At 37.6% G+C, this 24,923-nt stretch overlaps 1 protein-coding gene across 2 annotated transcripts; it reads right to left on the reverse strand.

Moving 5' to 3' along the window:
* Positions 1-2,557: 2,557 nt before the first annotated feature.
* Positions 2,558-16,270, reverse strand: LOC122535532 (PH and SEC7 domain-containing protein-like). Of its 2 annotated transcripts, none has more exons than XM_043667141.1 (11): positions 16,142-16,270; positions 13,193-14,510; positions 12,450-12,685; positions 11,779-11,972; positions 11,480-11,672; positions 10,626-10,795; positions 10,079-10,295; positions 9,271-9,415; positions 8,785-8,928; positions 7,585-7,760; positions 2,558-3,288 (listed from the first exon to the last, which is right to left on the reverse strand). In XM_043667141.1, the coding sequence occupies exons 2-11, from the start codon at positions 14,495-14,497 to the stop codon at positions 3,267-3,269; spliced, it is 2,802 nt and encodes a 933-aa protein (XP_043523076.1). In that variant the 5' UTR covers positions 14,498-14,510; positions 16,142-16,270; the 3' UTR covers positions 2,558-3,266. The 2 variants fall into 2 exon arrangements, with proteins under 2 accessions (XP_043523076.1, XP_043523077.1); XM_043667142.1 differs by lacking the exon at positions 2,558-3,288 and adding an exon at positions 4,079-7,489.
* Between the last annotated feature and the right edge of the window lie 8,653 nt (positions 16,271-24,923).

Here is a 24,923-nt window from a genome sequence, read left to right on the forward strand (position 1 = left end):
TATATATATATATATATATATATATATATATATATATATATATATATATTTCATTATATGATAATAAATCCGTACAAAATCTACTGATCTATTTCGTTTTTGTAAATACCTTTTTTTTGTGTGTGTTTAATTCGATCTACTAGCGTTTAGTATGTAAATTATATTCGTCGTACTATCTCGAATCATTTACCGTGATAAATATCAACTTCAAGTCGCAAGGTATTTATGCATTTTAATGAACTGCGACAATACGAAAGATATTTCTGAATTTATCAAAAACAAACAGAAAGGATACTTCTTCCATTGTCAAATAATTTCTCAAGTTTATATATAAATTACAGATTCATATACAGATCTATATACAGATATATAGATATACATATATATTTTTATTGAAGCTATAAAGATTTTTAAATACTTCACACAATACAGTGTAATACAATCACGATATAAAACACCCAAATTTATTCTTCACCAGGACTACGTGCGTATTTTAAAAATTAATTTTCCAGAATGCAGGACGTTTGTAGTACGATATCTCTGATAAAAGTTTCGACTTTAAAAGTTTTATTTAGGTAACGGAAGAAATATTTAAAAAGTTGTACATTGTATTTACAACTCGTTTAATTTGTAGCAAGAAATCTGGAACGAGGAGAAAGTAGTTTTTTAAGGGAAAAGGAATACAAAATGAAAAAGAACACAAAACGAGAACAGATCATATTCACAATTTTATTTTCGTAACTATAAAAAGATAATATTTACAAAGAAATATTTCATGTACACAAAGTATAAGAAAACGAGTGATACGACAAAACTAAAAAAAGAAAAGTATGTACCATGAGTATTTAATTGTAAGAACGTGTCACGATTAGTTTATACAGAGCAGAATATATCTGACGTCGGAGAATCTGACATCCGAAAAATTTAATTGTGCAATGGAATGTGAAAGAAAAGGGAAAACTGGCAAAATCTTCAATAAGTTTTTCGTATTTGTAAACGTAATAATTGTGTGAATACTTGAAGATCGGATAGAAGGAAAGCAACACAATCGCGCAGTATGCAAAAATATATAACATACAAAACAAAGAAAAAAAATAAAAACGATGTAATCAATGAAATTATATACAAACGTAACGCGAAGAAGAAACACATTGTAAGAAAAAAAAAAAAAAAAAATGTACTTTTAAATGCGATTCTTTGGCATTTATGCACGATACAATTGTAAAGCGATCTAAACGTTACAACACCATGTGATCTATGTACAATTTAAAAGAGTAACTATCACCTTAAGCGTAAAAGTAAGTATGAAAACAAGGTATGACGTTTAATGAAAGAAAAATCATCTGCGTGTACTATTATCGAAAGATTTGAACAGCAACATTGCGTTTTGTAAGGTTCTCTATGTGTGTTGTGTACGAAACGAAAAGCCGGCTTTCGGCAGATTTTTGTACATTCATGTTCGATCTGTATATATATATATATATACTGCGCAGTGAAACACATACCCTCGGATTGTAATATCGTATATTCTTTCTGAAACGCGACGATTAATCGAGCGAAGATTTTTCGAGTATTTTATCTAATAAAAAAGAAAGAAAAAAAAGGACGAACGCGAGAAAAATCTATATATATAAATAAGGAAAAGCTTTATCACGTTGAACGATATTTTTTGTTTTAATATAGTACAATTGTAATAGAGCGATCTTGTGCAACTTGTCCTCAACTTCACGTGTTTATTAAATTTCGTAGTTGATAGTTGTACATTTGTGTAAAGTCATTTCATTCGAGGTAAATTCCTTAATGTAAAGCCTTAAGTTCCCTTGATCGATATAACGAGTGATTCTGAGTAGCTCATCACTTAGATCTCTCTTTTCTTTTTTCCACACCTCTTCTTTCCAGGCTTCGATCTTTTGCAAAACGATCAATTAGAAAATCTTTGTTAAGTAAGGCGTCGATCAAGATGATTAGTACCAGTTTGTAATTAAATCTCGAGGCATGCTTTAATTTTAAAAATTAAATTATAATAAATTTATTTGATGATAATCAGTGTGACTTTGTATTTTCCCTTCGCACGTCTCGTTTAAAATATATAGATATTTTACCCTTACCCTAACGTGATCGAATAAAATAGAAAGTATCGCACGAGTAAAATTCCGCTATTTAATCAGTTGGAAAATTGTTTCCATGACACTTTTTAATTATTATATTGTTTCACATCTGGCAACAGATTTACTTGACAATGCCGAGATATATTCAATATACCTCATCTGTGCTACAAGTTGAATCTTCATCGTCTGCATCATAGATCAAACTCTCGAAGTGAATTTTTAAATAATATTTAATTAATTATTAAAACATTATCTAATATTTATAATAATTTACTTACAACAATTAAACAATTAATTCTTTTCTACCAATTGTATAACATTTCCAAGTACTGTTTAAAATTTTCAATCATCGAAATCAATGAGAGAGTGATTAATCTACAAGCTCATTGGCAATCAGAAAGAGACAATTAGAAGAAAATAGGAACGAATAATATTTCGAACTCATAAAATCATTCGTATCATTTTTATTAACAATTTATAACAATAAATGATTTCGGTCGTTGCAACTGAGTGAGTTGGTCTTAACACATAACATCGTACTATGAAAAAGAAAATATATGCATGGTATCGTTTAAGAAAATAAATTTGACTTCGAAATTTCGAAACGGACGATTTGCAAAAAATAATTTACAGCAATGTGTCCCTTTATTCCCAACAATATTTGTAAAAACATTTCTCTGATACGATAAATCCAATGTTTCATAAAATTGAATTTGCGGGATAAAGATAATTCATTCAGGCTATGGATTTACACATTCGTAATAATAGAATGTTATATCTAATTGTATTATTCATAAAAATATCATATTTTAATCAATCTTTTCTAATATTTTTAAATAGATGTTAATAGTCAAATATATACTAAATTTTTCATCAATCGCTGTTTTAAATCGTTACATGCCTTCATTGATAAAATACCACCACGTTTAATTCAATAAATAATTCTTGAAACAAATCTGTCTCAAAAATCATATTTTTTAATTTTAATTCTCATCATTAGTAGTGCTGCGATGCAAACCCTGCCTGAATCGGTAAAACAGGATGTGACACGAAAATGGTAATGCAGCCAGGAGAATTGCAAAATCGTCGCCGAAAAAATACATTGTATGCGAGGTCTATTCGTATACCTCATCTGTGATGATGGTCTGCCGTCTTCGTTCACGATGACACTGGCTCAATCCTGTTGCATGCAATAAATCAATAGATAAATCATTAAATCAATTTCAAATAATACAATATAAGTGAAGTTGTAGCATATATGTTTAAAGCGCTTAAAGTTAATAATGAAAATCAAGTCAAACCTTATACATTTAGGAATCAATATAATCAATCAGATTCATTTTTAGGAATAAATAATTTTTAAAAATAATTGAACTGAATCTTTTCTTATCAATCCAATTAATGGCAAAATTTAATTTTTTTCTTCTCGATGCTTTATAGATTTTGAATTACATATATGAAATAAAATAAAATGTTAATTTTTAAGGGAATTATTTTTCCAGTATGAATTTTATAAAGATATGCAATTTTATCATTTTCATGCTTATTGGTTTCATGCTATTTGGCTTTCAACTTTATAATGAAAAATACATGGAAATTACTGAAGAAACTGAAAACAAATTAATTGTATAGTATGCCTCATAATTGCTTGTAACAATATTAATGATCTCATCTTGTTGTTGTACATAGCAACATTATTAAGCACATCAATAGTACATGCAGTGATATATATATTTTTACAAATGATATAAAAACAAAATGAAAAGTATTAATGTAATACTAACTATTAAAAGTAAAATTAATTTTGCACATGCAGGAAATGTTACAACATGCAAAAACAAAACTAAATACTGGGCGATATCAATAAGAAAAAAAGAAGATGCATACAACATCAAATACATATCGTATTAGTAAGGTACCTACTGGTATATTTGTGGGGAATATTTATGTATGAAAGTTGCGAATCTATATAATTTGGAGACTGTTTATCTTTATTGCCATTAGCTTTATGTAGTTTATAATAATCGTTATGTTATCCACATATAATACAGTTTTATGTACAAGGGGTCTAGTGTACACTATGATATTAGATGTAGTGAACGACTTCTCGAGAAACGATACAAAAAGAACAGTGTTTAAGAAACAATTAAACAGATAATCAAAGCGACTATCTACAATCAAAATACAAAAGTAATGAAATAGAGTTTCACTGATTTTTATATTTAAAAGTTTAATGTATTCGTAGTATACTGAGCAACAGTATGATTTTTACAGGAACCGTATCTAGAAACGCTAACTAGTCAATGAACAGACTCGTTTTGGTGTTCTCTAAGAGAGAAATTTCACAGGAATGCTTGCGATTCATTGATACAAACATTATACTAAGAAAACAAAAAAACAAAGAAAAAAATGAACACTGCTAGCTAAACGTTGCTCAACGCAATCACTCAAAACCATGTAGTATTTTGATTTCTCTCTCTCTCTCTCTCTCTCTCTCTCTCTCTCTTTCTCTCCCTAACTGAATGGTACTGGAAATTAGTAGGTCCTAATACTGCCTTTTCCAAGAGTATAGAGTATCGCTTGATTAGATTCAGAACGCTGGCATAAAATAATTACGTAACACTTGTAAGAGTGTGCCTTTTTTCTTCCATAAAATAAATTATTTCTTACATACTTAACAACTTGTAAGTAACGTCGTCAAAAAATACACAAATCAACTTGAAACGAACGTCCGTAATATTTTTCTTAATATTTTAACACGCCAATGCAAAACCATCATATATATTCACGAAACGATATATACGAACAAGTTAATGAAAATCGTTCTTTCCGAAATCATTTAGAACGCGCGAAAAAGCACCAAGTCAGTTACGTAATACTTTTTATGCAAGAATGCGATCGCGTGTATACATATACATATATTTGTATATATGTACATAATATGTACATACATGTGTGTATATATATATATACTGGATAATCAATAAGGCTAGAATAATTTCGACAATTTGCTACTTGTTATGCACCTAAACGTAAAGTCAGAACAGTGATTAGAATAAGGTGAGGCCCTAGAATAAGGTAGTCCTTATCTGCGGTATTTCTCAATTAAATACCGAGAAACGAAACGTTTCCTTTTCCTCGGTTTCTTTCTCTCGTGACAGTTTTCTCTTCTTCTTCTTTCGTCTCCGTTTTGTCATCTTATTGTTAGTCGTCGTCGACTAAAAGCTATTGGAACGACATTGTTCCTCTTCGTATATATCAACCAATTTTACCTCGAAGAAAAAAAAACCGCGAGAAACGATGCGCGAACACAGAAAAGAAGAACATCGGTCGTCGAGGATCGATCACGGCAAAAAACACATGGAGAAATCGCGGAATATTGAAATGGAATACAAAGGCGCGAATCACACCATATTCGCGGCGAAAATACACCAAATACAAAAATATATCGCACATTTGCGCGCACAGAATTCTCGTTTCGCAACTGAACAGCTCCGGGGAGGTCGGGAATATAACGCGCCTAATGAATTTGATCCAGTCTTAAACTTTATAACGATCGTCGCATATCGTCGCATTTTATATCGGCTTAACTCAGTGTGTATACATGTATCGTCTTCGTTGCAATTAACGAACAAAAATCGAAGTGACTACGGCGAAACGACACACAGTCATTTCTCGACACTTTCTTAATTCTTTTTCTACGATTTTTTTCTATCTCTTTTTTTTATCTTCTCTCCTCCTTTCGTTCTCAACGAAACGCACTTCTCTTTCTCTCACTCACTCACTCAGTCACTCATCATTCACTCACTCTCTCTCTCTCTCTCTCTCTCTCTCTCTCTCTCTCTCTCTCTTTACTTATTTCGATTAGTTTATCAGAAAATAAATATATCTATTTAAATAAACAATCAACAACGCGTGCGCAGAGTACCTTGGAGTTTCGCGTTGAAATATCACTTCCATCGTGTATCTTTGACGTTGATGATCTATAAAAAAATCTCGTTCACGCGAGACGTATCTCATCGGCCGATAGAAAGGTCTAGGTCCTTAGGCGATAAATAAAATAAAAAAAAAAAAAGACAATGGAAGTCACGATTGTTCATGGAGATGTATCGATAACAGTCTGTCGTTACATTCGTAGAGTAAGTAGCACACAAGACCATAAAGAAACAGAAAATAATACACGTATACATACATACATATATATATATATATATATATATATACATACACACATATACATATATGGATAAAAAAAAAAAAAAAAGAAATAAAAAGAAATGCAGCCACGTAACCTTCGGTGAAACTTTCTCGAAACAGCATAAGAGAAGCGGGTATATTATTTCACGCCACCTGTGTTACCCGATATAACTGGTTAAATATCTGTTGTAAAATTTGTTAGCAGCGGAACTGAAAAGCGAAAAGCATGAAGAGATGCTCGTGTAAGATATTGGCTTTCTTCGTTCGTTTTTAACGCACGAAGATAGGACACAGTTTGGTATAGCAACAAAAATACCGCGCCGTTGTTTTTGGTTCGATGACGTGATCCTACAATTTCTGTACAGTATTACGTTCTGTTTGATACAGAAAAGTATTAAGTTCTATTACAAGATGCAAAACATAGATCTTTGTCGTTTATATAGATAGATTTACGTTCAGATCAATTGAACGATGGTCACGCAATTAGATCGTCTCTGTTTCCTTGCTGTTTTGGAGTATTGTTCTATACGTAACTGGTCTTATCTTCAGAGTCAAGGCACGAGTCTCGAATCGGGCCTTGGCCAGGTCTTCGTCAACGCTTTAACAAACTACTCGGGTACAATTAGTGAACCATTTGTTACTGAGTTAGGTGTGAATCTTGATCCAATATCACCACTTTGTCAGCCGGTTTCTCGAATAAGCGCTTAGAACAGCAGCTATTTTTTCTACGCTTAAAAATATATATATATACGAAAATTAATTGACTCGAACGGCAGAAACTAATTAGAACGAAAAAAGAAAACAAATAAATATTACATAAAATAAAATTAATAGTAGTAGGAAAAAGTGAATGGCTCGACAATGGGGGGAAGATCGAAATCGCTGCTGTAGTAGAACGCCGTACGAATGCTAGCTACTATCGGTGTTTGTTATCGTTTATAACGGCCGCTGATAAGTTTACGATTAAATATAGTAAAAGAGAACGTTGAGTACACGGTACGCGCGAGTTAAAGTAGAGTACTTAACGAGCGATGCGTCGGATACACGGCATCGTTAGGTAAATTATTTTTTTCCTTTTCTTTTCTTTTCTTTTCTTTTCTTTTCTTTTCTTTCCCCGTTAATTCTGTTCCGAATTTCAGCTGTTGCCTCTGCCTGCGCGTGCAGGTCAGACTAGACCACACATGCTGAAAAGACACCCATCACACGTCAACCAATGTCCCCGCCGTAGTCCTGACCGTTTAGCAGATTACGGTTGTAAATGGCAGCCCTGTAACTGTACCTATTTATAGCCGGCCGATCAGGAACTGGCGGCGGTATCAGCGCCACGTCCGAGTTCAACAAGGCACCGATTCCCTCGTCCACCTCGCCGATACTGCTCTTCACCAACGACGGTTCCACCTCCGTGAACGCCAACCTTGACCGTAACAGGTACGCGTACGTTTTATATCTCTTCAGCTGCGAATGAGAAAAATTGCCCAATTTAAAACTGTCACGTGGATACAGTAGAACCTTTCTTGTATGAACTTACTACACTATTTTTCCCATAATAATTTATTTAGAATCAGAATCTCTGCTAGCAGTAGTAACGTAACAAAAAATAGTAACAAAAATTCAACAAGGTGTGCAGTTTAAAATTATAAAATTCAAATGCCCAAAAAATATACTTCATTTTCTATTTAGAATTACCTTCTAAGAAACTAACCAATCATTATTCTGCTTGAGAGAGATGAGAAATCTCAGTATGGCATTCCAGGCATTTCAATGGAAATGAATTTTGAAATATAAAATTGTAGAAAAATTTATAAATATTGAAAAAATTGTAGAAAATACTATTGTGTAGAATTGTATGAAGTTTTATTTAAGTTTTGTCTGTATCACTGTTAATCGGAACAATTAATAAGCTAAACATGTAAGTGACTATATTTTAAAAAATAATACAAATAATACAAATAAATTCTTGTCAAGTAAATAGCTGTATGCTAATGCAGAAACGAAGAATGATTAGCCGGAATTTGAACACTCTGACATTAAAGTTATGTAACTGGTTAAGAATGAGGGAGCATGAAATATATCGCGGTGAAAGTGCCGTACTTTTTTTTCATTGAATGTTGAGCAATTCGCTTCGATTCGATAAAACGTTCCAAGAGCGTGTAGCAGATATAAATCGAGTTTATTACGTTTATTGCGAAAGTTATACTTGGCATTTTACATTTATTAATATTAATTAAATTGTATCCTAAGGAATTTTTAATTTTTCAAGAGAAAGTTTCAAGATAATACTATAAATTACAAACTTTGGGTTTAAGCTTCTTAAAACATAACCACATTCCATCTAATTTTTTAAATTGTAACTGTAAGTATACTTAAATTAAAGAAGACTAGAACAAATGAAGAATAGGATGACTAATGTTATAAATGATAGATGTCAAACTTTATAAAAGAAGAAAGCTGTTACCGAGTATTATATTATATATTATACCTCATGATGCAAGTAGGCATCTTTTTCTTTATAATTTTGTACAGTAAGAGCTTTAGCCCCCCGCTCAGGTGGATGTCGTCTGTGCTCCTCCAGTTCAGCTTCCAATTTGCTCACCCTTTCCTCGTGGTCCCGTAACTGTTCTCTCTGACAACACGTGAAAAAAAATCCAACGAACCGTCATTCAACGCGCAACTCCTTAGTTAAAAGAAAGAAAGAAAAGAAAGAAAGAAAAAAAAAAAAAAAGAAAAATCACGAGACGAGTGAGTCTACTGCTTTCCCTTTTTCATCTGTTTGTTTGTAAAAACTAGTATTATTTAATACGTTTTGTACACTACACTCTGTACGACGGTTTTAATTCTGGCATCCGAATCTCGAGTACGAGAACTCAGAGGACGGAGTTTGCTTCGGGCATTATATTCGTTTGCCTGACCGTGTAGAAGAAACTGCTGTTCTTAATCTCTTCGTTCTTATGCCAATATTACTCACAGGAGATAATTTCGTGTGACTGCATGGAAGCAGAGGCCGCTGAAACTTTCGCTGAGAACCCACCGCTCCTGCTAGTGGCTGGCAGGAAAAGCTGGCACACACGAAGTTGATCGTGTCTATCCACGACTGCAATTCTTTGGAATCACTGAAAATATATTCACTTGTAATTTCTGACATTTCAATTGACGGTATTAACCCTTTCGCTCCGAAGAATGTGTATATATATATATACATGTATCTCCTCGACGGATTATGTATGAAAAGTATACTCCCACACTCCCACTCTAAAGTTTTGGGGTATTTTTTCATTTTTAATATCTTTATTTTCAATAACTTTCATAGACAATGAAATCACAAAATTGTACGTACATTTTAAAACAATTGTTGATCGTACAAATTCTTTGCTGTATAAATTAATCGTTTTCTAATCTTTCCGATTTTGAAACAAATACATATTTTATTGCATTAGTCATATTAAAATCTTTTAACTATATGTATATGTTTGTATATTTATAATTGTACATTAATGATATAATGTTATATTAATGCTTGTGCGGATTCTTTATTGTACAAATTATTATTTAATTCTTCCAGATTTGAAACAAATCTAATCTATTTGTTCTAAAACTTTTGAACGAGGGCGTACATCTGCACTACGTATACTACAATTACATTTTCTTTTTTTTTTATACTTTACGTATATCATGCTACCATTTCTATTGGCAACCAATCAAATTCAATCAGAAACGTGTCAGAACGAGAGGGTTAACGATATTGCGATCGAGTTACTGACAAAAGACGATATTACCTAGTTTGGAAGAGATACTCTGCTTGATCAGCAGTCTGTAACCTGAAGACATGTTCCTTTTTCGTATAGTCGGACGCTTTGGTGGCTAACGCGTGATGAATGCGTATCGCGTTGTGCAAACTGTCGTTGCGGAAGCCATGCTCGTCTTTGTGCAAGTATAATACAAGTTCCCTCAATGTACAATAATACATCTTCCAGCCGCGTTTGCCGAACGGTGCTGAAACGATTTCAAGTAACATTTTATTTCCGTCACATTTTAAAGTGAATGTTACCAAATGAATGTGAATTATTATAGCATCGTGAGATGCTCTCTACAAAAACTAGTAGTAGAGAACGACACTAGGAACGACGTTACACATTTGAACATTAATACACGGATAATTAACGTACAGATGAATTAATTTACAGAGAAAGTAATTGTAACCTACTATAACAGCTAATCGTACCAGATTGAGCAAGATTCTGATTTCTTTGAAATTAGCTGACAAATTTGAAAAAGAAAGGTGAATAGAAAGAAATACGAAGGATGATATATAAAATATATTACTTTTCTTCCCGTTGGAGTCGAAGCAACATTTCCGCATAACATATCCCTTTTTAAATTCTGTAGCACCCGTAACATTTGGCACGTCGAGAAACGGATTTCCGGTACCAGATATCGCTGGACCATCACCCTGTTGGATCGCCTGATTCGCTGTTTCATCACCTTCTTCGTCTCTGAACAGCCAGCAGCCAGCAAATTCCATTATATTACATTATCTCAATATACGACATAGTCCTTACTATTCTTTGCCGATTGTATTCATTTATCGAAATGATAAGTGACTAAGAGGTAGCATATAATATTATATGTTCTAAAATAGAGGGGGGGGGAGGGGGGGGGGCGAAATAAGTGGAAATAATTTGAATTAATAAATTTACATGTAACTTTTGAAAGCTTATAAGCTGAATTGTGAAACTTTTATTAACTTGAAGATTAAGGAAATTATATAATTTCAGGAAGCTAAAAAAAAAAAAAAAGAGCTCTCTTCACTTTTAATAACTTTTAACACACAAAATGGCGTATCCGAAGTAAGTATCCTTAAAAATTCTTGTTTTTCTCGCTGTTAGTAACATCATCTGTTATCGCTATTAATGTAACATTCGTAGCCACTAAAGTGCGATTTGAATATCCGAAAGACTAGAATTTTCAAAGTACCAAATTGTATTATAAATTAATGCTGTAAGTCATATAGAAAATAAAGGAAAGTTAATTAAAATTACCTTTCGCAGTTTCTTGAAATTACGTTCATTATGAAAAAAGAGAAAGCTTGTTGTAAGCTTTTCAAAATTGTCGGCAAAAAATAGTCGCCAAGTACTATGACAGAGAAATCCCATTTTCAAAAGTTTGATTAAACTCACAAGGCCCATTCCAAGGGGAACGATTTGATAGCATTGTAAAGCTGCTTCAGCACCTCTCTCGGGAAGTTATCGCCGTCGTTCAATTCCGAGAGGTTCTCGATAAATTCGTTACACGACATCTTTCTCCCGATATTCTGGCCGTGCAGGTCCGTATTGAGCAGCATTATGGCGCAGGTTAACGTGTGAACAGCGTCTGTAATCAACGAGTGTAAAATATACGAATTATCGCTGTGTGCTAGATTTATATTAAAAAAAAGAGAGAGAGAAAAAGAGAAAAAGAAAAAATATAGATTGTTTACCCTGAGAATTGAAAGCGCCCGGATTACAATCGAGAAATCTTTTGGAGAAATGTACAAGAACCCTCTCCCTTTCCTGGGTCTCCCCCGTCAAAGAGAACTGGGCAAGGAACTTTCTGAGAGCCACGTCCAGCGTGTCCCGTTCGAAGCTGAAGTATCTCAAGTATTCTTCGGCTACCGCTCTACTAAAGTCGTTGCTGCAATGCCCAAATCCGGTAACACATTAGCATCGGCGAAACAATTTCAAAACACGATGGGCTTGGAATTTAACCGAGAGAGAAACGTGATTGAGAATCTTTCGAGATCTTATTTTTATAATTTCTCAAATTAATATTATTTGGATTGTCACTTTAAGTTGAAAGGAACATAATCTGATTTGAAATAGTATTACTTTTCAAATTATTAATATCTAAATTGAAAGAAAAAGGAATAAAGGATTGGCCAGTGGTAGTCGATTTTTAAATATTACCCTTTAGTTTGAATGACTCGAAACAATGACAAATGAATAAAGAAATAAATAAGAGTGCGGATTTTTTAAAATTACAAATGAATAAAAATCCGCAGTTTCAATACAAAACCTGAACCTAGTGAGATCTCCGAGTGAGATTGTTCTGATCGGTCTCGTTAGAGATCAAGGCCACCTCGCCAGGTTCACAAACTGCGTGCTCACGTACTTTTTGCTAAGATGTCTAGAGACATCAGACTTTTTGAAGCCGTCCAAGGAGTATAGCCTCTTGGCCAGTCGAACGGCCGAGGGCAGGTCCACCGCTTTCGGACTGTAATGGAAGCTGTGCAAACTCTCGATGTCGCTTTCTTCGTCCGCGGACTGCGGCGGTGACGCGCCGCCGTGCTTGTCTTCGTAGTTGCCAATGTTCAGAGCTTCGTTCTCGTCCTCGCTCTCCTTCAGCTCCTTCAGCAAAAAAGGAAAGGTAAGACGTGAGGGATAGAAGACACAAAGTGGACGCGAGTAAAGTAACACCCATTTTGTGGTCACATTTTGATACTGATACGAGATCCAACAGGAATGATCTACCGCTTCCGGGAAATATAGAGTATCTGTTGTAGAAATTTTATCGAAGCGAATGCTTCACTCTAAATGAATTTATTTGCGTTATACTCGATTTTACGCTAATTAACAATTCACTCTTCTGGAGTATCTGAATTATGACATCGACCTATTACCACTAATGACCACCTACGACAGAATATCATTTCAATTGTCTACATTTATAAATAAAACGATTAAAACGTTGGAAATCTCCCTTATGTTAGCAACTACTTTCAATTCCAGAAATTCTCGTCAATTTCAGAAACAGGGAAAAAATGAATAAATGAATTCGAAAGATTGGGAGAGACGAAATGAAATGAAATGAAATGAAATGAAATGAAATCGGAGTAAAAGTAACCTCCAACGAACCTGATATCCAACGAACTCGGGCGTGACGTTGCCAGCGGTGTTATTGCCAGTCGGCCGTTGCACGGTGTTCTGCGCGGTGGATGTAGGCACGAGTTCCTGATTGCCGAGATTGCCCCGTCGCCTGTTTTGCCTGGGACTGGTGTTTCTCTGGGCCGCGGCGACGTCCTTATCCGGCCCCTTCACCTGTATCACTATCCTGTGCTCGCTGTTGTCCTGCGCCGGTGTGTAAGCGTTCGACGCCGGTGGTGGTGGTGGTGGTGCTGCTGCTGCTGCTGCTGCTGCTGCTGCTGCTGCTGGTACTGAAGAAGAGGAAGAAGAAGCCGCCGCTGCTGCTACCGCCGCCGCCGCCGCCGCCGCCGCCGCTGCCTTCAACCTCCTCTGCGGTGGCTCGCTGGCGAGTATCGTCGAGTCACTGTCACTCGGATCACTGACCATCATGATATCGCGTGCACTGAGTATGTCCATAGTCTCCTCGTCGTTGTAGTCGGGACTGGACATGTTGCTGATGGCCTCGGACTGGCTGAGGTCACCGTTGGTAGGATGAAGGCCGGAGGCCGAGGAGACGGTCCCGTCGCCGGAGGGGCCCAGGGCCGCGGCGCTAGCGCCCGTGGGTACCGGCGGTGGGAACCTACGGGACCCAGAATTCGAGGACATGACGGAGGACGAGACCGAGGTAGGGGAGGTTGGCGATAAGGATCTTTGGGGGCTAGTTCCCTCCGTCGAGGAGCTACTCGACGTGGATTGGGAGGAGCTGCCGTTCTGGCAGCAGGAGGTGCGCTCCGAGGCGGACGGCGAGCTAACTGGCGCGTTGTACGTCCAAACGATTCGCTCGCTGGACAAACCCTGGCCGCTGTCCGGCCGAGTGTCCAACAGGGTGTTTAAGCTGGACGTGACGTCGTCGTCAATGTCAATGTCCACCGCGCTCATCGACGGGTCCTTTTGGAATTGCAAGTGGTCCTCGGAGCGCGAGGTGCGGACGAAGCCGCTCGAATAACCGAAACTCGCGGCGCTTTGTTTGCTAGTATCGCTCTGGCCTGGACACTGGCCGCTCTCACGTTTGCTGATCCCGACCGGTGAGGTGCTGGCCGAATTCGAACCGGTACACTTGTAGGCACGGTGATGGCCCAGCATCTCGTTAGGACTGGTCGGTACCGAGTTATGATGGTGGTGATTGTGGTGATTATGGTGATGGTGGGTGTGATGATTGTTGTACCTCAGCGAGTCGACCTTCTTCTGGTGCTTCGGTAGCAGGCCGCTGCTCTGCTGCGTGCGCGACAGGTTCAGCATTAGGTCGCCGGTCATCATGTACGCTTCGAACCTGCGTTCAGTTTTGCGTTCAGTTTTTCGATCAGTTAGACGACAAATCGTTTCTCTATCTATCTATCTATCTATCTATCTATCTATCTACATTGTGCGGCCGAGTCTATCGCAAGTCTATAACACGTTCGCTACCGCACAATCGCTAGCGCGGCTAACGTGACTCGTATTCCTTCGCATTTATCCAATAATTTTTTACACTAGAGTCTTTCTTAACCGGCATATCATATAATTCATAGATGAAAGAATAATTAATTCATCCGACAGTGTTGCATAAGATATTTATTTCAGTATTATTAGATATCATTAGGTAGCACAATGACCGATTTCACTAAAAATGTTATTAGATAATATTTATAGAAACGTCGATTTCAAGCTTGAAGAAAACCGATCGCAATACTTTGACAATTGTTTCATTGTAAAAAAAAAAAAAAAAAAATAGATTTTGTATCAGGAAAAAAAAACTATGAATGAGCTATAATTAAAGTTACGGCTATAGCTAAGAAAAAAAAAATTGTTCGTGAGAAACAGATCAAAGTTTTTGAAAAAGTTTTTGCATTGTTACAGCTATTCGTCAATACGACTGACGATGCAAAATATCGTTATCGATTCTTTTCATATCAAAGTCCATCGTTGCCGCCACAGAAAAACCACAATCTGTTTCTACAGCAACTATCGACCAGATAAAAGCATAGTAGATTAAAACGTAGCCGAATAAGAAAAACGTCTGCCGTACGTTCATTCATGAAAACAAATTCCATTCGATAAAAAACTCAATGCTTCTATAAGATGTGTGTGGTGGAATCGCTACGTGAATGAACTAAAAAAATACCACAGAAACAGCCCAAGAGAAAAAGGAAAGTTAAATTAATCGAACACAATACGGTAGAACTTCGTTTATATGGACGTCAACATTTGTTTGAACCGTTAATTTCAGCGATTATTCGATTAAACGAACACTTGCTGATTAAACTCACTTACGAAGGTGGACAAAAGTATTCGCACATTCGGTGAAAAATTTCCTTACAACATCTTACAACATCACAAAAGAAAATCATACAGCGATCCAACTGGCCTGTAGTCAAAAATCCCCACGTTTTGTCATGTAATCCTAGTGTTCGAAATTCAACAAAATAAAGAATCGTGCAACAAGAGGAGACGTCAATGATCATGGAAACAAATTTCCAACAACGTTTCCAGAGGCGTTTGAATCTTTCAAGCAGGCAATCTTCGAGAATAAGAGAATCCCTGTGCTTGCAATATTTTTGAAAAAGAAAGAAAAAAAAAAAAAAAAGAAACTAACGTAAGACCGTCAAGATGAAGACTTTTCGCTGCAAGATGAACTGAAACTGAATCTCTGTGCGAATCTCTTTCTCTGCAGTGAAGTTGCAACAGTGTAGACAATTTTTTCGAAGCTCTCGCTGCACAAACTTAAATTACACGAACCGTTTGTCTGTCCCTTTGGCAAGTTCACGCGAACGAAGCTCTACTCTGTACCGAAAAAAGAAAAAGAAAAAGAAAAAGAAAAAGAAAAAGAAAAAGAAAAAGAAAAAGAAAAAGAAAAAGAAAAAGATACGTTCCTCTGGAGAAAGAGGAGGAAAGGAAACGAAGGAGGAAAGATTGTTGGTCTACCTAGGTGTGTTCTTCTGCCTGGAGAACTTGTCGCCGGAGAGTGGTTCCCACTGGGCGCGTTCTTCTTCCTTGAAACTATCCACCGGCGGAAGCAGCGCCTCGAGTTCCGACGAGCCGGAGGCGTCGCTGTAGGACCCGTTGCTTCTCGTCGCGTACTGCGTCGCGCCGGTTGGTTCCTGTGGCGAGCCACCCGGAAGTTCCGGCGTTCCTGGCTTCCTCGGCTCCTTGTCCTCGCCGTTGCCCGACGACACGGGCCTGGGGTTATTTGCGAGCGTCGTTGCCTCGTGGGAGATGTTGGACGAGTCCGTCTCGTCGCACGCCGGCTGTCCCGGCGACAACAGCCGACGCACGTGAGCTTTTATGGCCGGATCTGGGGAAATTACGTTGCTATCTTATTATCTCAGTCTCCTGGCGGCTGACTTTCGCGCGACGATACGCGCGATTTCTTTTCTGATCGAGAATCGTTCCGGGACAGCGGGTTGCCTTCTCCTTTCAACTATTTATTACGGATAGATATGGGAAAGATTACACGTGGTTGGTTTTACAGTTCTTTGTTCAGTTTTGATATTTGTTCAATCAGAGGTATAAAATTATCTCTATGAAATTATCTCTGCGGCACTCGATTTACTACGATGATGGAATTTCGTACTTGAAGAAAATCGCCATGATCCCAGTAGCTCTAATGAATCGCTTAAAGGTTGTTAAATAAAAATTGTTAAATTTATATTATTATTATTATTATTATTATTATTATTATTATTATTATTTACGAAAGATCATTGAAATCTCTAAAAATTCGCCACTGTAGATCTATAAAATTTCTACGAAAAATATAGGAATCCTCCCTTGATTCTTCAAAAATAAAATTATAGTTGAAATTACTCGCTATCTCGATTTCAAACTTCAAAGAAATTGGCAAGGTAAAATTGACAGGCGTTCGAGGCGTTGAAAGTGACCGTAACCGCCGTAACTATATAAAACAGAGGATCCTCAAGAAACTTTTCGAAAAATAAAATAATGCTCGGAGTTACTCGCCATGTGAGCATCTCAAATTTCAAAGAAACGAGATTCAAGACAACGGAGAGACAGGCGCGTCAGAGTACGGCGTCAGGAGGTTAAAAGACCCCGCCACCGTGTGGAATAGACAAGCTTCTCCTCGCCCGGAGAAATTTATCGTCGGCGCGCGCGGAGCGCTTCAAAGCGTAACGCGCGGGTAACGCGTCCCCCGTCGACGCGCGCCAAAGAAAACTCGGATGGCGAGCGCCGACAGAGCATCCAGCTGGAAACGCGCCGCAGCAACTTCGATTCCCGCGGGGATCGCTTGGCCGGGGGATGCGATTTACGAGCGGCAGAACTCGCCCTTAAATAATACAGCTACGTGCTTACGTCTCGTCGCCGTTGTTCAACGTCGACGACGGCGGCGACGACGGCGACGACGACGGCGACGACGGCGACGACGTCGCTGGCTGGCAACCAAACGTTTCACGTTTACTCTGTTTTGCAACGAGAACGAGTAGTGTTCATCCGAGCGGGTTTATGATCCACCGCCAAGAAACGCAATATTTGGAGTCTGGTAGCTGCCTCGAGGATCCGCTTTTCCTCCTAGAGGAATCTAATGGATGTTTCTAGGTTAGGTTGTTTGTTAACTTGGTGTTTCGTTGCTGGCAGGAGGGATTGTTGGCTCGTTTTTTGGGATAGAAGTGGATTAAGAGGCAAGTGGCGGGGAGAAGGAGACTGAGATTGAAAACGTCTGGGATTTTCGGGGCTCTGTTGGAGCTTTTGCTGGGCGTCTTGGCGTATATACGAATGATTTCAAAAATGACGAATTAAATAATATATTATCTTATCCAGTTTCTTATTTAGTTTAACAGCGCGTTAAATTATTCCAAATGAAATGTGTCCAGGTACGATATACACTATCATCCAAGTATTTAGACTAAAAATACCAATTTTCATAGAAATTTACTTCTTCGTCGTCTATCGATAAACCTAAAATAATTCTCTAAAAATATACTCGTGAAATTTCCCACAAACTTTCCACGCAACTCTCGACAACGCGGACAGGTAACCACATATTTTATTTTTCCTTGGTAGAGGCGAGTTCTCCGTGCATCATCTTCCCGCAGACCGTGAGTAATCAATGAGTCACTCTGATAGAAAATCGTTTGTTATCCGAACGCGTCGTTTGATCGTTGGCTCGTGCGCTTAATTACCTCCCTGCCCTCGACACTCTCCCTTTTTTTCCTTTTGTTCTCTCCCTCTCCCTCACCCTCTCTCTCGCACGCGCGCGCGCGCGCGCGCGTATAAAACACGCGTGAGCGACAAACAGCTGCTGTCACCTAGCAGGCATGCAGACTAGAGATGGGATCGAGTACCTCGCAAGTAGATCCGTTGCGAGGACTTTTAAGCGGAATAGTTTGGAATATTTCACGGGTAATTTCGAGGAAATGAAAATAATATTCCAAGTAGACTCGAATCTTTCAAAGCGGAATTCCTTGTATTTTTAACTGGACGAGATATGTTTCTTTCTTTTTTTTTTTTTTTTTCTTTTTTTTCTTTCTATACACGTTGATTTTTAAGCGTTGCATTCCTGTCAGACACGCGCAACCTAATTTAACTAACAAATAAGACAATGTTGAAAAATAATTAAGAACACGTTTCTTAATGATTCAGAGATGATTGTCCGAACGAATCATGTCGATCGAATCATTGGCCGAATGCTTCTGCGACTGGTGCCATCATTTTTGGTCATAGTTATTCATTGCGCTTGATCCCATCCCTAGCGCAAACTCACCAGCGCCGAGTAAAGTTCCAAAGAGCCGAGAGCAGACGCACGATCGCGTCTCCTATCGGTTATTATCGCGTAATTCTATTATTACGATCAGGTTCAAGAGCGACTATATGCGCGTGCACCGAGTTCTATCATTAGACCGGCAGAGTTCACTCACCAGCTGACGTACGACCGTGTCTACGTGTTCTTGGTTCACGGACGCTGGTGATCGTCTAAAATTCGTGGAGCACCAGCGATTTGTGCTAACAGCGGATACACGGTATAAATTTAGGAGAACGAGCATTTGGCAGGGGTCTCGACAAAGTCGAGAGGAACTTTTAAGTAGGTCCTGTGTGAGGTTCTACCATCGTAGAACTTTTCTCGAAAAATGTTCCGGCAAAGGCAGACAAAAGTTTCAGACGCAGAGCAGAACTTGCAAAAAATATGAAAATAAACGTTTTTCTGTCGGAGGGACAGATAATTTGTCGATATTTAAAAAGCTCTCGATAATTTGCTCTCTGTAGCAAACACCGACACTGAATAGTACTCGACGGATGATGTTCGAATAGAAAAATGAATTTTCAATCAAACGTTATAAAATAACTCGTTTCCATGGACTATTATTCTAACAATAAATGTCCGCTTCACGAGAACTATTCAAAAGTGTGTTCATACATGTAACACCTATTTCTATAAAAATTCCACAAAAACAAATATTTAGGAGTATGACCTGATTTGATTTCTTCAAAAACGAAAAGAATCTGTCACGGAGACTTTGTATTAATTTGTTATTACTTTAAAAGATAAATTAAATGAAAAGAACGAGAAATTGCTTTGGTAAATATGATCATAAAATGTCAAATCAAGATGTTGTCTTGATTGAAGATTTGGAATTGCAACAATCGTAATGGATCTATGGGCATCCATTAAGATTAGAACAATGTACTGCGTTGAGCAAATCCCAGCTCACCCTGATGACGTAAACGTATCCTAAATCAATTGTCTATCTCTTCGTGTCGATGCAGACTATCGTTATCGTTCACATTCTACATTGATCAAAACATTAAGATTTGGGACAATTTGCAGTATATGAACAAAAAGATACTACTTATTGAACAGAATGCAAATTTTATGAAATTTATTGTGATACGATTATTTGACATTCTTTATAATGTTTAAATCTTACGAGAAAGCTTGCATTTGTTTAGTGCATTACATATTACGCTTGTTTTGCGACAATTGACTGATTAATAAAGAGTAACAAATTTTTTTTGAAAAAAAGAGAATCATATTTGACAAAAGTCTGTGATTAAATATAAATATTAAAAATAGATTGTTAGAGACTGCAGACTATCGTGATATTCAGAAAATGTAAAAGAATATAAGATGGAATAGAAAATAAGATTCCATTTCTTTAATTACGTTCATAACATTGTGAAATTGCATAAAGATCAGCAACCTGCCAAATTACTACATCACCAATATGATAAAAAATGGAATATCTGATAGTGAATTGATAGCGATGGCAAATTTTCCCTTGTCCACCAGCGTGCATAATATAATTAATATAATCATCAATTGATATTATCCGATTAGTGAAACGCAATTCTAACCACGGTGCAGAAACGTAGAAACGTAGAAACGTAGAAACGTAGAAACGTAGAAACATTGCTCCCAAATCACCGATAATTTTTTCTTTCTGCTTTGCGGCATCGTTCAATCTCCTCGGGGAGGACTGAACCGTCAGGTGGTAAACGCACGCGATTAGCGTGCTCCGGGAACACGTACTTTGTGGCAAAGACAGCTCGCGACAGTCGCAGCGAGCCGAGGAAAGAAAGAAGGAGGAGGAAAAGAGGTAAATCTGACATTTCGTCCTGTAGATTACTACCTAGCTACGGCGAGTCATTAATCAACACGGGCGACACGTTGCAATTAACTTGCCTTCAAAAGAAGGCAACAAAACAAGGCTTGTCGATTAGAGAAGCACGTTCAAACTCTTTCCGCGTGTTGCCGACAGATGAATTTATCGAGTAGAGGAAAACTTTGGTGAAATCGGGTCGGGAATTCCTCAACCCCGCGTCCGTCTCTCGATTCGACGCACTTTCCTTAGAAAATGTGTGTACAAAAGTGCGTACCATCACGATACAAAACTGCGATTACATCTGCACCTGTGTAATAAAATGTAGGCTACATGCAACCGAACAGAGATTCAGCCTATCTACTGATTTACAAATTGTACGGTGAAAATTCGAGAGATTGTGCAACGAATTTTCTGTTGTATCTACATTTTACTTTAATACCGCATATAATTCTCACTTTTGATTCTCATTCCATCTCATTCTCACTTGCAGATTTATTTCAGGTATATCACGATGCTAAAAAAATTTCGAAATATTTTACACAACGTGCACAGTGCATTCATAAAAGGTGTTTACTTATTATTCGAATGGTAATACATTTATCACTATTTATCTAATATAGTGACAAAGAATCATGAACTCAACGAAATTGACGTATTAATTATGTTTGACAGTCGCAATGTCACTGGCTAATGTAGTTTAATTATTGATTATCTATAATATACCCATAGTCGGACCGCGAATTTTTATAGAAACTCACGTTTTTCAAAAAATGACGTACAAAATATTTTCTATATCTTCGTTTTTCTATATTTCTCTATTCTTTCTTTCTTTCTTTCTTTCTTTTTTCTTTTTTCTTTCACTCGCAGTCTAATCATTTTTACATCAAACGAGTATTAAAGTAAAATTGTAAAATGTCGTAAATTATACGAGTTCAGACACTTTGGCAAAGCTCCGCGCAAAAAATCAAACGCAATTGTCGAATTAATGATGTTGAAGGTACGCAACATCGTCGGCTGGCGTAATTAACATATTATTGATTGTCGGTTTGTTAATCGGCTTGCCGCTGGCAGCGTTCAGTGACCGAACGGATGGTTAATTGGCTTTTCTCACTTGTGTATGAAAGGGATTCGCGGCGGCGTGCCGGCGAAAGCATCGACGTATCGATTTAAAAGCGGCATTAAACGCCAAGTGAACTCGTATCACCCGCTAATTTAGCCGGCGAGTAAAAAATTAACGACGGAAAAGGCAGAAACGATCGCGGTTATTTGTTCCAGGTATGCGACGCGTGTACGATCGTTGAGATAGCTAATAATCGCGCATAATCGTACACCGTAAATTAGCCGGCGGTTAATAGAGAAAATTGCGCTCGTTGAAAATTTATCTGGGGAGGGGATTATAGGCTGGGAATTATAGCGATTGGAAAAAATTACTTAATAACACTGGCGAATGAGCAATGAAACAGGCTGGGCATTAAAGTTGTCGCGTGTGGCTAATCGTTCTAACGAAACTGTCAAGAATAAACGATCATTATATCGCACACTATTTCGAATTTTCCTTCAAATTTTATGTCATTCCTGGAATTTTCGCGCTTGAACTTTACACTCGAACGTTTTTACTTTAACAGATACAGATGTTCGACATCCGTTTTCGTTTATATCGCAGTAACATCTTGCGAGGTTTGTTTATTATTTCGAGGTTTGTTGTTTCTGCAAGTTGAATAAATTTCTCAACGATGTAAAACAACAACGGAGTCGATAAACGTCCGAATCGAATTATTCCGTACCAACAACGAATAATGAAATCAAATCTCTTGACCAAAATTGAAATTCCTCGAATTACAATTGCATCCAATCGGAATCTACAATTCAATGCCGAGATAAATTCATATTCGTGGGATTCTACGATTCTTGCTGTCCCATCGTTCGTCCCTCTGTCGCATCTATGGCAGATTAGCTTATCAAAGAGGCTTTTCCTATCGTCCTATCGTCCTATCGTCCTATCGTCCGCTGAATGGACGGAGCAACGATTCAACAGGGCCATCAGGTTGTTCAACGCGGACTTCATTAGTCTGGACAGCACGGCCTCTCTACGACCTACCTCTAACATCGAATAAATTCAAGGTGCGCGTGCACTGATAACGATAATCCGGTGTAAATCGGCTAAACACGGCGGCACTGCGAGGTAACATTGTATCTGGTCCCCTGGCTAGTTTACACAATGATTCTGCTCACGCAACGTGCGCCAGCTGTCCGCCGGTATCGCACGTCCGGATGTATTTACCGGATTTTAACACTTCGACAGCGACTCGTATGCCAAATAATACACCTCCTACGCCGGCTAATTGTAATTTACGCGTATTCGGAAGAATTATCACCTTTTGTGTAACGTGCGTGCAGTTGAATAGAAATTTCTTCCGTCCTTTAAATATTGTCACACCGGTGTACATTTGTTTCAAGTATATGTTTCGTGCTTTACGGGTATTGTACTTTGTATATATGTATGTATGTATGTATGTATGTATGTATGTATGTATGTATGTATGTATGTATGTACATACGTATATTATATACGATAAAAAATACAAATTTTCGATTCTATTAATTTTGTATCATTTAAACATTGTCACGAGTATGAACGAACGTTTGTTTAAAAGGAAATTTTTTCGCGACTGCAAAACATAAGCTTTCCAAAGATATTGAATAATCTCCGATCCTCGAAGAGTAGCAACCGAGCAAACAAACGATCAAAATTCAAACTAATCTAATACGATAAAATAATTAAGCATCGGACAGTATTGTACACGTTGAGAGAATATCATTGAAACAAGAAGATAAACGTTTTTCACGCAGAGCAACAGACGCGGTCCTCAAAATGACCCGTCATTAGTTTTAATTAACAGAGAATGTGTTAAATGGTCTTCCAGATTTAGAATCGGTGCGCAATGTTAAACAGCCTTGAAAGTCCATCAAATATCACGATACAAGTTACAGTAGAACCTTCGATGTACGAACGTTACAATATTACAGTTTATACGTATTGTAAAATGTAAATGTTTACACACGCGTGTACTTACTTTTAAAGGGTGAAGTCTATTCACAATGATTCTGAAATTGTTTGAAATTGACAATTGTACGTCGTCAAAATGGAAACAAAATGGTGTAGACAATTGAAGATGCCATTTCACTTCGAGGCATTTACAGCTTTGGAAACAGGATTTTAACGATTTGAGGCTTACAAAACTAATTGTAAGAATTGATTCCTTGAAAGAAGAATTACGTGATTCAAGAATTTGGAATCCATCCATTTTAAATTAAATTAAACACCAATCGCGTCCCACCTACGAACAAAGTGTAGTTCTAGTGTCCATTTTATTTCATTCTCAGCTATTAAATCAACTTGTCGTTCCATTACGTGAGAATTCTCTCATCTGAACACTTTTTCCCCCCCAATTATTAACGACTCAAGGTCGCAACTCAAGCTTCGAAACTCAATGTTAAAAGCTGAGCTTCCAAGACCAAAGACTGTACGAGGCTGAAACTTTCGAAACTTTGAAGACTTGGCTCTTAAAACTCTCAAAGTTCACATTCCATAGTGGAACGAAACACTATTATCGACATATGTACATATGTGAAATTCGATAGTCCACGATACTGTTCAAATCGTTGCGTACAATTTCGACTAGCTCGAATCGTCAAGTTTCGAGCATCGAGTATCTCAGCTTTCACAGCTCAACGCTTCAATCGTTGAGCTACTAATTGTGAGAAATTGCAAGCTGCAGACTTGGAGCCTGTTTTCTGACAACGCTGCTAGTTAGTTCATACAACGGAGTTCATACCTCACGTTCTACCATATCAAATTTATTAGACTGATTCCTGGAAAAAAGTAAAAGATCCTGAAAGAAAGATCAAACATTGACTTGGTTGACTACAGACTGCAGTCGTTGGTCTGACGAGAGGGTTAAAACTCGGCAGCCGAGTTTGTAGCCGGCTCAGCGGCACGACATTGGTGTTCGCTCGAATAAAAGAATTCGTAGACGCACTTCACTTACCTCTTCGCAGTTTCAGGGTGACGGGGTCCGACGAGAGCCGTAGACATTTCAGCACTGGAACACAAAACGACAAAACACACCGGTGAGGAAAGACGTTGGCCA

The sequence above is a fragment of the Frieseomelitta varia genome, unplaced genomic scaffold (assembly GCF_011392965.1).
Source record: "Frieseomelitta varia isolate USP_RPSP 00005682 unplaced genomic scaffold, Fvar_1.2 scaffold_735, whole genome shotgun sequence".
In the NCBI taxonomy this organism is placed as follows: domain Eukaryota; kingdom Metazoa; phylum Arthropoda; class Insecta; order Hymenoptera; family Apidae; genus Frieseomelitta; species Frieseomelitta varia.

Coding starts and splice junctions, on each gene's coding strand:
- LOC122535532 (XM_043667141.1), bottom strand. CDS start 14,497: ATGATGACCGGCGACCTAATGCTGAACCTGTCGCGCACGCAGCAGAGC. Junction 11,973..12,449: donor TCTAGACATCTTAGCAAAAA/GTACGTGAGCAC, acceptor TGGGCATTGCAG/CAACGACTTTAGTAGAGCGG. Junction 7,761..8,784: donor ATGCCTACTTGCATCATGAG/GTATAATATATA, acceptor TCTCATTCGCAG/CTGAAGAGATATAAAACGTA.